The sequence below is a fragment of the Heterodontus francisci genome, chromosome 5 (genome assembly GCF_036365525.1).
Source record: "Heterodontus francisci isolate sHetFra1 chromosome 5, sHetFra1.hap1, whole genome shotgun sequence".
NCBI classification, from domain to species: Eukaryota; Metazoa; Chordata; class Chondrichthyes; order Heterodontiformes; family Heterodontidae; genus Heterodontus; species Heterodontus francisci.
The window spans coordinates 195,788,429-195,806,980 of NC_090375.1; the positions used below are offsets into that span (position 1 = coordinate 195,788,429).

The 18,552-nt window shown below is 42.1% G+C and overlaps 1 protein-coding gene across 1 annotated transcript in view; it reads left to right on the top strand.

Moving 5' to 3' along the window:
* The window catches only part of LOC137370228 (eukaryotic translation initiation factor 3 subunit E), a 145,158-nt gene that overhangs the window by 54,823 nt on the left and 71,783 nt on the right, over window positions 1-18,552 (top strand). Inside the window, exon 8 of the mRNA XM_068032587.1 lies at window positions 4,475-4,601. Within this exon, the coding sequence (XP_067888688.1) occupies window positions 4,475-4,601 (127 nt within the window). The remainder of the gene's footprint in view (window positions 1-4,474; window positions 4,602-18,552) is intronic.

Here is an 18,552-nt window from a genome sequence, read left to right on the forward strand (position 1 = left end):
CTTGCAGGTTGATAGGTAAATTGGCCATTATAAATTGTCACTAGTATAGGTAGGTGGTAGGGAAATATAGGGACAGGTGGGGATGTTTGGTAGGAATATGAGATTAGTGTAGGATTAGTATAAATGGGTGGTTGATGTTCGGCACAGACTCGGTGGGCCGAAGGGCCTGTTTCAGTGCTGTATCTCTAATCTAATCTAATATACACATACATAGTGTCCATGTCATTACTTGGTAAGGGAGGCAGTGGTGTCAGGTGGTTAAATAACATGTTTATAAAGCACATTTCACATCCTTTGGATTCTCTAAAATGCTTCATGACCTTTAGAGTGCCGTCACAGTTCTGCAGACAAGCATGGGCAGACAGTTGGGTCTCTCAAACAGCAGAAAAGATCATTCTGTTTTTCATAATGGATAAATATTGGCTGGGATACTGAGAGAACTCACCTGTTCTTGTTCGTAAAGAGCCGCAGGATCATCTTCTACTGTCTGCAAGGTCAGACAGAGCCTCGGTACAGCATCTCATCTGAAAGGTGGCACCTCTGAGAGTTGGTGCTATATCATTGCTATGCTGAAGTGTCAGTCTAAGTTATGTGCTCATGTATCAGATTGAGGCTCGAACCCACAGTCTGACTCTGACATGACTGCAATCACTGAGCCAAACTCACCATCGGTTTCTCGAGTGAATGTTATCCACCAATTTAAAGAACCTTTAGACTTGATCGACACAGAGAAACAGTGCCAAAAATAAACAGCTATCATTTACATTTTTTAAAACAAAAATGAAAGGTGACTTGGCTGACTGAAATTACAGGTTTGTTTTCAGTTACTTTCAATAAATGGCCTTGGAGTGCTTGGAAATTGTCTTTTATCACTCTTCCCACTCTTCCCCAGCTCCCCAACGTCCTCAGAGTCTGTGAAATGTCTCGATTCAACTTGTTTCAAAATAAGGAGTCTCCCACTTAAGACAGAGATGAAGAGGAATTTCTTCTTTCAGAGGGTCGTTAATCTTTGGAGTTCTCTTCTCCAGAGAGCAGTGGAGGCTGGGTCATTGAATATATTCAAGGCTGCGTTAGACAGATTTTTGATCTACAAGGGAGTCAAGGGTTATGGGGGCAGGCAGGAAAGTGGAGTTATGATCTTATTGAGTAGCAGAGCAGGCACGAGGGGCCAAATGGCTGGCTCCTGCTCCTATTTCTCATGATAAGTAAAGGGCATGGGCCTACAGCTAAAAATTGTCACTGGTATGGTATTCTCAGCTGTAATGCTCGTGGGAATTTAGAACATTCACACTATATGGTGACACAGATGTTGTAGTTTCTGGTTAAGATGCTGTTTTGCCTCAAATGGTTCAGGAGAAATTTTTTAACTGTTAAATTTATATTTATAGATATTTCTATTGTATATTGTGTTTAAATGTGTGTATTTGTATTTATTATGTATATACAACAAAAAGGGATAGTTGATAAAGAAATCTTTTGTCTATCGAGAAACTTTCTTTGCCTTTCTGTTAAAAGCTTTGCAAATTTAAATCACTAGTTTCTTGCTAGAACAAAGGAATACTTACAGGGCGAGGTGGTCCCACTTTCCTAAACTCGAACTCCTGTTGATGCGTCGATTGAAAACTTCTACAAACCAGATGTGCTTAGCTTACATCGATGTAAATCAAAAGCTTGCTCTCAATTATTATGGGATAACGCTGTCCAGTCGAAGCCCAGGCTTTTGAGACAGGCCAAAGTCTTGCAACTAAAAGAAAATCAAATATAGCACTTAAGGACATAAGTAGATAAATGTAACCATGTTGGGAAATGTGTAGCTTTCTCCTTGAATTCTTAAAATTTGTTTAAATAATTTTTGTCATAAATTATAAATTAGACATTAAAAAATGGCAGCTGCAAAAGAATTCAGATTAAGGTCAATGTATCTGCTGTGTAGTGTGGTCCTGCACTTTTACTGGCTTCTTTTACATTAATGTGGAAAAGCCTGCCACCAGATGCTTACACAACATGGGGAAACCCATGGACTATGTTGGCCTAGGACCTTTGAATGGAAAGATGGCAAGTAAATTGTTTTAAATGTCAATGATCGGCGGATAACAAAACAATAACTATTGGGGACAAACCGACCTGGCCAGTGATGAGGAAGAAAATTGACACTATGTTTGTGACAGAATTTGCATAATAAATTTTCTTTATGTACTGCCTTTCCTGTGCAAACAGTATGTGATACCCATAATGTACACTGGCTTTTCTTGGGATTGAAGGGGAAAAGTAGCATCATATTTGGCTTAACAAGTTCCAAGATATGGCACATTCTGCAGGGGTAGTACAAATTATCACCATAAAACACAACTTGAATCTGTGGTTATGTATCACATATGCTGTGTTGCTGGAACTCCAGAAAGGTAGCAGTACTTTATTGAAAAAGCAAAATCCTGCAAACACTGGAAATTTGAAACAAAAGCAGAAAATTCTGGAAATACTGAAAAGATGAGAAACTGTTTCCATTAGCAGGAATAGTTGGCGAAAGAACCAGAGGCAAGATGAGATTTTGTTTGTACGCAGTGGGTTGTTGTGATCTGGAATGTGCTGCCTGAAAGGAGAATGGAAGCATTCCAAAAAGGAATTGGATAAATACTTGAAAAAAAAATGTACAGGGCTGTGGATAAAAGAGCAGTGGAGTGGGACTAATTGGATAGGTCTTTCCAAGAGCTGGCCTTGTATGCTGCATTATTCCATGATTCACTCAATGGGGCAGGCAGTGAGATCAGGAGAGAGCAGAGAGTTAATGTTTCAGGTATGAATCTAGAGTCAAAACAGCTTTGGCAAAGGATCCACACCTGAAACATCAACCGGTAATATTTTGTTCGTTTCATATTTCTATTCATTTATGGGGCAACATGATTTTAATAAAATTGAAAGCTGTTGTGAAGAAAAGGAATAATTTGGTCCTGAGCCTATTTTAATAACTAAGTAATAGAACAGTGTGTGCTGCTGGCCAAGCCAGCGATGCCCACATCCCACAAAACGAATAACTTAGGTTTATCCTGTACACCTGATGTCGAGACATTTTCTTGCAATACCTTACTGCTGTATCACAAACTCCATTTCAAAGTATGTAAGACTGCAGTGGCTAAAAATGAAAGCAAGCGAAAATGGAGATTGTCAGAGGGAAGGGTTGGGTATAAATATTTGTGTGGCTCATGTAAAACTTGATCTTGGTTGGAGAGGACTTCTGTCATTTAAGGAGAGGCAAAGAGCAGTCTGTTTGCTGTAGATAGGGATTGTTTTTGTCAAGTAATATTACTGCCAAAGGAATGGTATTGATCTCCCACATTTGAGAGGTTGGAGCATCCTATCTACTGCTCAGTTATTACATGTGAGGCGGCCTTGGAACATGGCAGTTGAACCTTTTGAGGTACCATCAATTTTGTTCCATAGTGTGAACGTGCAGAGAGCAATTTGGGTATCTTTGTTGTGAGCAGGGCATAGTGGGCTCTGTGTAAAACTGGAGATCTTTAAGTGTGAGTGAGTGCTGCAGGTTTTGCTACGTTTAATCAAACTGTACCTCGAGGCCGAAGCCTGAGTTTTACGCCACCAAAAGAAGTTGGGAGCTAGACTGACTGAGCTGGGCAGATACAGGTTCCAACAATCATACATTGGATTTAGACTGACTGGGATGGCAGATACCAGCTCCAGCAGTCATAGACTTTAATAACTTGTTACAGCTGACATAGGTTGCATCTCTCAACGCACTAAATATTTCACGATTATGAATATGTTTATCACTGTTGAAAATGACCTTGTCGCAAATCTCTAATAGCACACACTCTGGGTCATTGTGTCAGACAGGGAAAGTTAGACTAATTGCTAAAATATTATTCTTGGGTACTGTCTGAGAGGGATCTGAGTTGGAGCAGGAAATTGGACGCATTTCATACAGCTGAGTAAATTATGGAAATTAACATGCTAATGCTGTTATTGAAGTAAATTTATTCTGTGGTCTATGTCCATAACTGACTACCATGATAGCACGTGTTGGCCCTTTGTGTATTTTTATATTTTGCCCTTATTGGACTGTTTCTGCTGCTATTTCCCACACCCTTCCTCACTGAAGCTAGGAGGAGAGGCTGAAGTGAGCAGCTCACAATGCAGCTGTGTAATTGATATGAGAGGCTGTCTTCATGTGGGGTAGGAGTGGTTCCACCAGTCTCCTTCCTGTGAGCACTGAGCAGTTTCCAGTGTTTCATCTAGTAACCCAAGAATCAGTACCATTTTTGCCTTTGTGTGCCAGACAAGTTTAACAGCCGTCAAGACTGGAACCCAGGTTTGAGGCCCTGTGAATTGCAGTTGCTGGCCTGTTTACCCGTTTTGTTAAAACAAACATTGGCTGTTTCTTGAAATGTATTTACATTGTTGATCTACTTGAAGCACAGTCTTGCAAGCAGACCTGACTTCTCTCTCTCTTTTTCTCTAGATATCTCAACGCCATTCAGACAATGTGTCCACATATCCTTCGTTACCTGACCACAGCAGTAATCACCAACAAAGATGTACGAAAACGTAGACAGGTCCTGAAGGACCTAGTGAAGGTCATCCAGCAAGTGAGTTATAATTCGTTCATTCATTCATTCCTCACACAATACCCTAGTTTTCCCAGTGCCTGAAAACAGGGAGCTCCTTACTTTTCACCTGTCTTCCATCCTTTCCTGTGATTGTCAATCTTTTAAAACCCAAACTTGGCACCATCTGATGAATAGTTTGTAACTTACTTTATCTCAATCATTCTGTTCAACATTAGTGTCCTCCTGCACAGTAACTCTTCAACTGAGTTTTTAATTTTAAAAAGTCATTCAGAATGTAGTGTTTTAAAATCTTGGACAACAATATATTTTAGATAATGACACTTCTAACTGTTGGGACAAAAGGGTGGTCAGAGTAGGTGGTGTTCTGCTTAGCCCCTTCTCGTGTACACAGGAGCCAGCTGTTGAGCGTACAACCTGGCAACAGCTCTCCTTCATTGTGGACAGTCTGCGACATGGTGCCACTCTGATGTTTATCTGTGCATCTGAGGCATACTGGGTCAAAGTTTGAACAGTTATGTGACCTGAATGCTAAGAGATGGGCTTTACAGAAGGTCTTCAAAAGCAGGGCTGGGGGTGTTTTGTAGTGGAGCATGCAGCCTTGGTCACTCAGTGTACAGCCACCACTGGTGGGGTAAAGAAAGGAGGACATCAGAAGCCGAATTCACCAGAAGGGAAAGTTCTGAGGAAGTAGGGGAATTGCTCATTGCCACTCCAAAAAGAAGGTTTACGGCTAATGTACAATAAAAAGGTTTGGAAAAGATGGGAACGATGGGAATTTTGAGTAATCGTAGAGATTTGAAGAGTCTTGCACAGCATGTGGACAATTCAGTCTTGAGTATTCATTAAATATGCACATGTGCGTTAAGCAGAAAATGCAATTGGTTGGTCAGGAAATAGGTGCTGTTTTATTTCTGGAGCAGCTAGTATAAGGGAAATTATACTCATGGCCACACTATGTATTATGATTAAAATGCAACAGACATAACTTGAAGACTTTGCAGATGAAAAATTTGCAGTTGCATTCCTTCTGTATGTCTACTTGAAAAATTGGGAACAAAGAACAAAGTGCAGATTTTGGAATCCAAGAATTTTGTTCACAACAAACTGTCCTGCTGAGAATTGTGCTTTCAGCTGCATTACCATTCTCAAAGTAAGTGGTGGCATAACAGAAGAATAATGTTGTTTGCTCCAATCCCCAGTGGAGATACTTGAATATTTCAGATTTATGTTCAAAGGCTGAAGATCCAAAATACATTTTTAATGCAAAATGAGGTCCTTCTTTGACAAGGAAGCATGTAAAATCTCAAGCCAAATCAATCTCAATATTTCAAGTTTGAAATTCCATTTCTCTCATGCCTGATTTCTGGCACTGCAGTATTTGTGGAACCTGCAGGCAACTCCTAGGGGCATAGCATTAGAACAATGCAGCAGTGCGAGACCAGAAGGCTAGTGGTCCTTCATCCCAATCCTGTGAGGATTACATTATTTCAGTGTTCATTGCCCAGCTACTAGCTACAAGGAGAAATTTCCTATAATTCATGCCCCACCCAAACTGATGCATTCCCCCATCCTACCATCCCACCTCAACCCACTTACCTGTTAATTACCTTGCTGCTTTAGCAATCTCTGATTTGTCATCTTAAGTTAGTATTGCTTGGGGGTTATTCCAGGTGTTACAGCTCCACAATTCTCCTAATGCTCTTTTGTGATTATAGGAAAAGGAGATCAGAGCTCACTGAATGCTTTGATATTCTCAGTAATCAGTTTATGATATGAAACGTGCTTACTTAATATGTGGTGTACTTATAATCGCATGCCAGGGTTAACAGTTATTATTGTGTGACCACTGCTTGTTGTGGGGTGCTCATAATGTTCCCATCCCTTTTGCGAGGCAAAAAGTAACACACTGCGATCAGTGTCTACTGCTGAAAACTAATGGTCAAATTTATTTACAGGCTAAATTATACTAAGGCACAGAATGATACAGGGAATACAAAGCAAAAATAAAATTGGTGTATATGGGGATAAATACCCTTTCTTATTGCCAATGCAGCTTGAGACAAACTTTTAGATAAAAGTCTTCTTCAGAATGATTCAATGTTGAACACGAATGCAACATGTCAGTTATTTGTGGGTCTCCAGCCAGAACTAAAGCCTGTCATAGTTGTCAGTCATCTCTAATGGACGCTGGTGAGGGACACGACCTATTGCACCAATGAACAGGTGTTCACATGCAATCAAGGGCTTTCATACCTGCTAATATTTTGATTATGCATAATTTAATTAGCAATTAAAACAAAGGCTTAAATGAATCAACCTGGCATTTTCTTGCCATATTGCCGCCCCATCTCCATTTTAAAATTACTTGAGGTAAGACTTCCATTTGATTCTAGCCATTTCACAACTGCAGGAACCAACATAGAGAAATCTTACCGTTTTGTCTCAAACCATTGTTGCAATGTGAAACACATCCAGTATCGCTGTAGGGAATAGACTGGCTTTACTAGCTGAGATACCCTCTCTTGTACAAGCATTCCCTGACTTGCAGCAGGCAGTGAAGGGAAATAGTCATGAAGCAGAGAATTGAATGAGCAAAAAAGTGCGAGACAGAGAAATAGCAATTCAACAGTCCAGACCCTGTGCTGCACATCATGATGCAGTTGGTGGTGGTGTTTTTCTTTACTCACGGATGAAATTAAGAGAATATGCTACAATTTTAAAGCTTAAAATTAAGCATTAGGATTTGCTTCACTAAAGAGGATGATGAAAACTTTTAATCTGCGCTCCGAGGAGCTTTGTCATGTTGCTGCTCTTTGAACGAAATGCTATCGTCTCAGGTTCAAGTATTTCAACAGGTTTTTAATACATGGAACTCCTGTATAAATCACCCAAAATGTTAGTCAATCCCTAGCATGTATATTTTCTAAGTGGAATTTCCAGTGATGAATAAAAATGCTAGAGTATTGAATTGTCGCTCCTCTTTGTAAATAATTTTCCTTCAGCCTCCAAGGTGCTTTAGGTCTGTCTCTGCTGATGTGCTTGTCAGGCATTCAGTATTGGATGAGGAGAAATTTCCTCTGGTTAAATACTGGGAAGACCAAAAGCATTGTTTTCAATCCCCGCCACAAACCCAGTTCCCTAGCCACCGATTCCATCCCCCTCCCTGGGCAACTGACGCTGAAACAGCAATGTTCTTACTCTGAATCTAATGATCTCCAGCTCCACAACCCTCCGAGACGTTGTAACAAACTTCCCAAGGTGCTGAAGAGGAATGTAATTGCACACAATTTGACACTGTGTCATATAAAGATATTAGAACAGATTAGAGAAACAGAAAGCTTTAGGAAGAGAAATCAACAGCATATGGCCTGGGCAGCTGAAGTCATGGCCATCAGTGGTGGAGCAAAGGAAATTTGGGGGCTTGCCTAAGGCCAGAATTAAAGGAGCGCAGAGATGTTGGAGGGTTGTGGGGCTGGAGGAAGTCACAGAGATGGAGAGGGGTGAGGCCAAGATGAGAATTTTAAAATCAAGATGTTGCTGGACTAGGAGCTAACATAGGTCAGTGAACATGGGAGGTGATGGGTGAATGGCACTTCGTGCGAGTTAGGATACTGACAGCAGAGCTTGGGAGTTTATGGAGGGTGAAAGCTGGGAGGCTGGCCTGGAGGTCAATGGAATGGAAAATCTTCTTCGTCTTTCTTCTTTGGCCTCCTTGACTCGAGAGACAATGGGTAAGTTCCTAGAGGTGGTCAGTGGTTTGTGAAGCAACGCCTGGAGTGGCTATAAAGGCCAATTCTAGAGTGACAGACTCTTCCACAGGCGCTGCAGATAAAAATGGTTGTCGGGGCTGTTACACAGAATACCAGGAACCTATTGTACTGGAGTTGTTTCAAGCACCTGTGTAAATGTCATGTAGCAGAACATTTTATAATGGGAGACCTACTTGAAGAACAAAATCCATGATTGCTAGAATGTTAATCTGCTGAATTATATCTTATGCAGTTTCATTTTGAAGAGGAAAGCTGGGGTGCAGCTTTATTAATTTTTGGATTGAAAACATCCTAGTTTTTCTTGTCAAACAATTATAAAAGTGGAAGAAGTTGAAGGACTTGTTTGCAGAATGTGTTAGTAACACTACTTCCAGAACACGAACATTTTCAGTTCATTTCTTAATTTTAAGAGCTATGCCTTTGAGTCTTGGTGACATTGCTTCATTGCATCCCTATCAAGCTTTATATTATGTTCAGATAGTGTATCAGAAATGGCACAAGGGTTAGAACACAATACTGTCTGCGTTAGTCAATCTGTTCTGCAGCAACAAGAGTATTAAATTATTAGGGTAATATTACAAGAAATAATGTGTCCTCATTACATCACTTGTTATTGTGCTGATCCCCTGTAACATCACACTTATGTCCTTCACCTTCACCTGATGCAGTATTCATCAGCCGTTTGTTAGATTATCCTCTCAATATTTTTCCATCTTCAAATTTGGCTTAAATCCCATAAGTTTAAAATACTAGACCAAGATGATTCTGGATTGGCATACAAGTTAAGAACGCATGCAGTTTTATGTTGCCCATGTCTGCAACCTTTTTTGCCCTCCTCATCAAAGTTGATGCTTGCATATCAATAGCAATTTAATTAATTGTAAACCTTCAAACCTAATCTTCAAAACCCAGCCATTTCATGTGCTTTAATACAATCTACACAGTGACTATATTTAAAAAAACAGTTGCAACCTATTGCATGACTCAACTGCTGCCCAAGCTGAGACCTATATAAGCAGGCCAAGAGTTGACTCTCAGCCATGGTGCTGTTTATCATCACCTGCAGCCACTTAGGTTACCTCTATGTCAGAGTTCATAATCAGTCCAAAAATTGTGATCTTACTGGAATGCTATTTTCAAATTCCTGCTGTATTTGCAAACCCAGCAACAATCTCTGCATAGCTAAATCTGTTATGTTTGTATCTTCTGTTTTTACCACGTGAACAGGAGAGCAAACTCCCCTGGTTTCACTGTTGCACTGCACGATACAAAACTCAACTCTACAAGTGGAACTTCCTGTTTGATCCCAGCTCTACTCCATTAGTTGATGTCAGCCAAGTCACATTCCCCTGGAATAGGGAGAGGAAAAAGTGAGCCTTAGATCCTGCAGCTGATTGCTGTCCAGTGACGCTTGCTATAAAGTGCATGTGTGTGGGGATAGGGTGCAGCTGTGATATTTTCCATGGTCAAGGAGCCTTGGGTGCCCTTGCTTCCTAAGTCCACACTTAAGATTTCCCCATTTGGCAGAGTGCTGCTGGTGCCCATGGAACCATACTCAAAACGAGTTGTTGCCTTCAGGAGAAAGTTCGGGGGTGGGTCAGGGTAGCGAAGAGACGCAAGAATAGTTGAGGCATTGTCAAAATGAAAATCTCTCCAGGGAAGTATGGTTTCTAGCAGTTGAAGTTGAGATCTAGCTTGTATTTTTAGCAACCTGGGGAACTGAATTTTTTTCTTGCTTAATGTAAAAGTTTGGGATCCAAGGTCTGACAGTTGTGGAGCATAATCTTGTAACAAGGATGGAGTCAAATATATGAAACATACCAGAATTTCCAACTGGCTAAATATAATTTAAATATTTTTGGTCAGTTGGATGCGTGAAATCCATCGTCAGTCCAAGAAGGTGGCTCACCACCACCTTGCCAAGGGCAATTCGGGATGGGCAATAAATGCTGGCCTTGCTAGAGACACTCATGTCCCACGAACTAATAAAAAAAAGAAGTGTACCCTTTATCAGACCAGCAGTTTCACAGTTATCTAGGGCACTATTAATCCACCAGCTTTACTGGGATTCTTCCAACTCTGCTTGAGATGTTCCTTCAATCGGATGCCCTAAAGCATTACCATGGCTGTGGAGTGGTCGATACGTTGGTTTTGACAAACTATTTGATTGTTACCTCCTGTGTTCTCTTGTGTTTTGCAGTACCCTCTTGAATTCCAAAAGTCTTGGTCTTGCCAACTTTCGCCCAGGCTCTATGGACTTGGGTCAGTGGGTTGTTTTGCTATAGGGCAAGATTGTCCACTGCATATCAGGCAAACGGAAACAGACAGAGCTTCTCAGCATGCTTCAGAGGATCTTAAACACTTGTATTAGATATCTAGCCACTATAGATTGACTCTACTGTAGCACACACATTTCAGCTTAGCAACAAGAGAGTGTAGATTTTGGCTTGTTTGGCTTTATGAAAAAATACATGTATATAACCCCCTCATGGAGTTGTGTGCAATAATTATTTTAGCATTGTTGCCAAAATTGAAGTGTGTAGCAGTGCTATTATTTGGCCAGCTCAGTTCAACTTTGCTATGATACGTCTTTTGTTTTTATCCTATGTCGAAGGTAAAAAGTGACACGCTTTACAAAAATTATATTTGTAAATCTTGTTGGAAGTTTAAAAAAAAGTTTGTTAAATTTGATGTTTGCTGGTCTGGCTAGTTCCCTCATTATAACATATCCTTGCGAGAGTATACTTGTACGTGTTCTCTAATTGTTCTTCTTTACAGTGCCCATAAGAGGACAGTGCTCATAACTGTTGTCTGATTTATTGTGAAATATGAACTATGATCTCACACTCTGCAGTGAGCATTGATGGAAATCTTATGCTTTGGTGCCTATTAAACATCCAGTATGTCTGACACAATTGCTGCCAGCTATGGGCTGGCAGGTAACTGTTTCAGCAGTCCAGTTTTCTTTGTGTTACCACAGTGCCTCTGTTTTGTTTAATATATTTTTTTGAGGATTCATTTTTGGAAGATTGAAGAAATGTTAAACTTTGAGGTTTTCAAAGCGGGTGGGGGTGGGTGGTGGGGGTGGGTGGGGTGCGTGTAAAGGCCACCTGACTTTGAAAAACAGTCCCTGGAAACGTTCTTTAAAAGGGGCACTGAGAGGTCTAGTGAGGAAAATATGCCTTTCCGGAAAACCACCTGACTTCTAGCTCAATAAAAAACAGAACTTTGGACACCTGGAGAAATTATTTACAAAGAAGTGACAGGTCAAGATTGATTGTGGTCAAAAGGTTGACCTCCTGTTGTCAGTTTCGTTTTTGAATTGTTCTGAGTTAGGGTTGAACTTTATAAAAAGGGAGAGAACTTCCAAGGAGAGAAGAGAATTCCCAAGGAAGAAGAGAACACCACAACCCAATTTAGCTTTCCAGCACCTCCCTAAAAGACCCTGAGAAGTCCACTGTTAACTCATCTCGTCCCCTGTCTTTGAAGGAAAGCCTGCTGAATTAATTTTCAATGCCACCTGAAAAGAACTGTTCGAAATGATCCCAGTGTACTCGGAGGCCAAACTGTATACCAGTTTTGGAACACAACATATCTTGTCTGTATTCAGCTCAAGTGTTTATTTTCTGTCTGTAATAGAGTTCTAAAAACAAAAATCCCTTTTCCAGTTAACCGGTGTAGGTGTGTGAGAGGCTACTGTAAAAAGGGAACTTTATTATTTCAGTCTTTGTATTTATGCTTTACTTCATTACTGGTCAAAAAATGTTTTATAATCTGATAATTTTGTTCATTAAAGAAACCTGGTTTGTGTGGTTTATTCTGTGATAAAAGTAGAATATGATAGGATCGGTAAGTGGGCAAAAATTTAAATATATATTGCGACCTGTGGCGAAGTGGAACTAGCATAAGCAGTGTACTCTTTCTGCCTTGGTCGTAACATTTGTTAGCAATTTTGGACTCATTTCAGTCAGCTGCTGGCCACCCTGTTATGTGAGGGTGGCTCCTCCTGCATAATCTAGCATGATTGGAGTCTTTAGCAGGCAGGAAGGAAAGGGGAGAAGGTGGGGCAAAGACCTCAATGGGGAAAATACATGGGCCAGAATTCAGTATTTATTTTAAAGTCTTTGCTTTCGTTGACAATGCACAATGATAGTGAGGTTGTAATGGTACAATTATGAGAGTCAATATTTGTCTTGATTGACCTGTATGATAGATTTGTCTGTTGATTCTTTCTTGGCCACATCTGGAAAGCTTTATCAAAGGAAAGTGGTGGGGTTTTTTGCAGGCATTTCCTATCCAGTGTCTTCAATCTTCCCTTTTCGCCATCTACTCAGTTGTACACGGAATAGTTGGTGGTAGTTCCTGGTATGCGTGTAGCTAGAGAATAAACTTGAGGAGGAAATTAATTTTACTGTTATAAACTCTTCCATTTCTGATGCCTTGATGGAGGACATTGGCCATCCTGTCCACCATGTGAGCCCAAACTGATGCGTACGAGGCTGTCGATCAGTAACTAACGCAAACTGTTCAGCTTGTGCTGGAAATTTGGGGATTATATTGCAAATATATAATTATTGGCTTTAGACAGTGGGGGATAAATGTTTCCCAGTGTCTTGATTAGATGAACCCCCATCTTAACTTTATTCTTTTGGACCACAATTTAATGGGTGCTAGCACTTGCAATACTGTTGCAGTGCATTCTATACCCAATTTCTGAAGGCCATTTTCCACAGTACTGAACTCTTCCCAATGTTTCTGTACTTTATACATGTATACTAGCTCTAGTTTACATATTTAAAAGTACTATATTGAATGTGTTCGCTCCATATTGTACATTAGTTCCTGTACACTGGATACTGTATTTTATTTTTCAGTTTTTGTATGCTGCACTTTCTGCTATCTACACAACTGAGTCCTACTTCTAGCACATGATGCATTAAATATGCAGTGCAAACAGCACATGGCAACATTTTTAATCCGCAGCAAAAAAAACCTCATTTTTCAATGGCTCAATGAAATAATGTAACCAGAAAGCTACACAGAAATACAGATCAGCAAAGCTGAAAACCCACTGAAAAGTAAACACTTGAAATGCTGCTCTTTAAACCAATCATTACTGAATTTAGTTAGTAGCATCAACGGTCTCTGGTCTGTCCATTATCCTGATGGCGTCGGTTACAACCATTAGGCTATGTCTCTTTCAAGGTACTGGCTTAGTTTGTATTTGAGGAGATCCTAGTTACTTACTGCTCTCAGCTTCTCTCAAGAAACAGGTTAGCTTCCATGAGGTAATGCTTCCTTTCATCATGCTTGATGCTACTTGTTCCAGGATTTTGACCCAGTGAAGGAACGGCGATATAGTTCCAAGTCAGGATGGTGTGGGGCTTGGATGGGAACTTGCAGGTGGTGGTGTTCCCAAGCATCTACTGCCCTCCTCCTTCTAGGAGGTAGAGTTTGCAGGTTTGGAAGGTGCTGTCTAAGGAGCCTTGGTGTGTTGTTGCAGTGCATCTTGTAGATAGTACACTGCTGCTGCTGTGCACGTTGGTATGTGGAGGGAGTGAATGTTTGTGGGTGGGCTGCCAATCAAATGGGTTGCTTTATCCTAGATGTTTCGAGCTTCTTGAGTGTTGTTGGATCTGCACCCATCCGGGCAAGTGGAGAGTATTCCATCGCACTGCTGACTTGTGCCTTGTAGATGGTGGACAGGCTTTGGGGAGTCAGGAGGTGAGTTACTTGCTACAGGATTCCTAGCCTCTGACCTGCTCTTATAGCCATGGTATTTATATGGCTACTCCAGTTCAGTTTCTGATCAATGGTAACCTCACAGGATGTTGATAGTGGGGATTCAGCAGTGATAATACCATTGAATGTCAAGAGGAGATGATGACATTATCTCTCCTTGGAGATGGTCATTGCCTGGCACTTGTGTGGAATGAATGTTAGAACATTACAGCGCAGTACAGGCCCTTCGGCCCTCGATGTTACGCCAACCTGTGAAACCATCTGACCTACACTATTCCATTTTCATCCATATGTCTATCCAATGACCACTTAAATGCCCTTAAAGTTGGCGAGTCTACTACTGTTGCAGGCAGGGCGTTCCACGCCCCTCTGACATCTGTCCTATATCTATCACCCCTCAACTTAAAGCTATGTCCCCTCGTGTTTACCATCACCATCCGAGGAAAAAGACTCTCACTATCCACCCTATCTAACCCACTGATTATCTTATATGTCTCTATTAAGTCACCTCTCCTCCTCCTTCTCTCCAACGAAAACAACCTCAAGTCCCTCAGCCTTTCCTCGTAAGACCTTCCCTCCATACCAGGCAACATCCTAGTAAATCTCCTCTGCACCCTTTCCAAAGCTTCCACATCCTTCCTATAATGCGGTGACCAGAACTGCACGCAATACTCCAGGTGCGGTCTGACCAGAGTTTTGTACAGCTGCAGCATGACCTCGTGGCTCCGAAACTCGATCCCCCTACTAATAAAAGCTAACACACCATATGCCTTCTTAACAGCCCTATTAACCTGGGTGGCAACTTTCAGGGATTTATGTACCTGGACACCAAGATCTCTCTGTTCATCTACACTACCAAGAATCTTCCCATTAGCCCAGTACTCTGCATTCCTGTTACTCCTTCCAAAGTGAATCACCTCACACTTTTCCGCATTAAACTCCATTTGCCATCTCTCAGCCCAGCTCTGCAGCTTATCTATGTCCCTCTGTACCCTACAACATCCTTCGGCACTATCCACAACTCCACTGACCTTAGTGTCATCTGCAAATTTACTAGCCCACCCTTCAACACCCTCTTCCAGGTCATTTATAAAAATGACAAACAGCAGTGGCCCCAAAACAGATCCTTGCGGTACACCACGAGAAACTAAACTCCAGGATGAACATTTGCCATCAACCACCACCCTCTGTCTTCTTTCAGCTAGCCAATTTCTGATCCAAAGCTCTAAATCACCTTCAACCCCATACTTCCGTATTTTCTGCAATAGCCTACCATGGGGAACCTTATCAAATGCCTTACTGAAATCCATATACACCACATCCACTGCTTTACCCTCATCCACCTGTTTGGTCACCTTCTCGAAAAACTCAATAAGGTTTGTGAAGCACGACCTACCCTTCACAAAACCGTGCTGACTATCGCTAATGAACTTATTCTTTTCAAGATGATTATAAATCCTGTCTCTTATAACCTTTTCCAACATTTTACCCACAACCGAAGTAAGGCTCACAGGTCTATAATTACCATGGCTGTCTCTACTCCCCTTCTTGAACAAGGGGACAACATTTGCTATCCTCCAGTCTTCCGGCACTATTCCTGTCGACAATGACGACATAAAGATCAAGGACAAAGGCTCTGCAATCTCCTCCCTAGCTTCCCAGAGAATCCTAGGATAAATCCCATCTGGCCCAGGGGACTTATCTATTTTCCCACTTTCCAAAATTGCTAACACCTCCTCCTTGTGAACCTCAATCCCATCTAGCCGAGTAGTCTGAATCTCAGTATTATCCTCGACAACATTTTCTTTCTCTACTGTAAATACTGACGCAAAATATTCATTTAACGCTTCCCCTATCTCCTCTGATTCCACACACAACTTCCCACTACTATCCTTGATTGGCCCTAATCTAACTCTAGTCATTCTTTTATTCCTGATATACCTATAGAAAGCCTTAGGGTTTTCCCTGATCCTATCCGCCAATGACTTCTCGTGTCCTCTCCTTGCTCTTCTTAGCTCTCCCTTTAGATCCTTCCTGGCTAGCTTGTAGCTCTCAAGCGCCCTAACTGAGCCTTCACGTCTCATCCTAACATAAGCCTTCTTCTTCCTCTTGACAAGCGCTTCAACTTCTTTAGTAAACCACGACTCCCTCGCTCAACAACTTCCTCCCTGCCTGACAGGTACATACTTATCAAGGACACGCAGTAGTTGCTCCTTGAATAAGCTCCACATTTCGATTGTGCCCATCCCCTGCAGTTTCCTTCCCCATCCTACGCATCCTAAATCTTGCCTAGTCGCATCATAATTTCCTTTCCCCCAGCTATAACTCTTGCCCTGCGGTATATACCTGTCCCTGCCCATCGCTAAGGTAAACCTAACCGAATTGTGATCACTATCACCAAAGTGCTCACCTACATCTAAATCTAACACCTGGCCGGGTTCATTACCCAGTATCAAATCCAATGTGGCATCGCCCCTGGTTGGCCTGTCTACATACTGTGTCAGAAAACCCTCCTGCACACACTGGACAAAAACTGACCCATCTAAAGTACTCGAACTATAGTATTTCCAGTCAATATTTGGAAAGTTAAAGTCCCCCATAACAACTACCCTGTTACTCTCGCCCCTGTCGAGAATCATCTTCACTATCCTTTCCTCTACATCTCTGGAACTATTCGGAGGTCTATAGAAGACTCCCAACAGGGTGACCTCACCTCTCCTGTTTCTAACCTCGGCCCATACTACCTCAGTAGACGAGTCCTCAAACGTCCTTTCTGTCGCTGTAATATTCTCCTTGATTAACAATGCCACACCCCCCCCCCCTCTTTTACCATCTTCTCTGTTCTTATTGAAACATCTAAATCCCGGAACCTGCAACATCCATTCCTGCCCCTGCTCTACCCATGTCTCCGAAATGGCCACTACATCGAGATCCCAGGTACCAACCCATGCTGCAAGCTAAGTACCAAGCTACTTGCCACTTATCAGCCCAAGCCTGGACATTGTCCAGGTATTGCTGCACTTCTACACAGATTGCTTCAGTATCTGAGGAGTCGCGAATGGTGCTGAACATTGTGCAGTCATCAGCAAACATCCCCACTTCTGAGCCTTATGATTAAAGGAAGGTTATTGATGAAGCAGCTGAAGATGTTTGGGCCTAGGACACTACCTTGAGGAACTCCTGCAGTGATGTCCTGGAGCTGAGATGATTGACCTCCAACAACCACAACCATCTTCCTTTGCGCTAGGTATTACTCCAACCAGTGGAGAGTTTTCCCCTTGATTCCCATTGACTTCAGACTTGCTAGGGCTAGTTGATGCCATACTCTGTCAAATGCTACCTTGATGTCAAAGACAGTCACTCTCACCTCACCTCTTGAGTTCAGCTCTTTTGTCCATGTTTGAACCAAGGCTGTAATGAGGTCAGGAGCTGAGTGGCCCTGGCAAAACCTAAACTGGGCATCACTGAGTAGGTTGTTGCTGAGTAGGTAAGTGCCCCTTGATAGCACTGTCGCGACACCTTCCATCACTTTACTGATGATTGAGAGTAGATGCTTGAGCGGTAATTGGTCGGGTTGGATTTGTCTTGCTTTTCCTGTACAGGACGTACCAAGGCAATTTTCCACATTGCCGGGTAGATGCCAGTGTTGTAGCTGTACTGGAACAGCTTGGCTAGGGGCATGGAAAGTTCTGGAGCACAGGTCTTGAGTACTATTGCAGGAATGTTGTCAGGGCCCATAGCCTTTGCAGTATCCAATCCAGTGGAGTGAATCGAATTGGCTGAAGACTGGCCTCTGTGATGCTGGGGACTTCAGGAGGAGGTCGAGATGGATCGTCCACTAGGCACTTCTGGTTGAAGATTGTTGCAAATGCTTCAGCCTTATCTTTTGCACTGATGTGCTGGGCTCCCCTGGTTGTTTAATTGTCTACCATCATTCACGACTGGATGTGGCAGGACTGCAGAGCTTAGATCTGCTCCGTTGGTTATGGGATTGCTTAGCTCTGTCTATTGCATGCTGCTTACGCAGTTTGGCACGCAAGTAGTCCTGTATTGTAGCTTCAGCAGGTTGACACCTAATTTTGAGGTATGCCTGGTGCTGCTCCTGGCATGCCCTGCTGCACTCTTCATTGAACCACGTTTGATCCCTGGCTTGATGGTAATGGTGGAGTGGGGAATATGCTGGGCCATGAGGCTACAGTTTGTGCTTGAGTACAATTCTGCTGCTGCTGATGGTCCACAGCGCCTCATGGATGCCCAGTTTTGCACTGCTAGATCTGTTTGAAATCTATCCCATTTAGCATGGTGGTAGTGCCACACAACACGATGGAGGGTATCCTCAATGTGAAGGCGGGACTTTATCTCCACAAAGACTGTGCAGTGGTCACTCCTACCGATACTGTCATGGACAGGCGCATCTGCGGCAGGCAGATTGGTGAGGATGAGGTCAAGTATGGTTT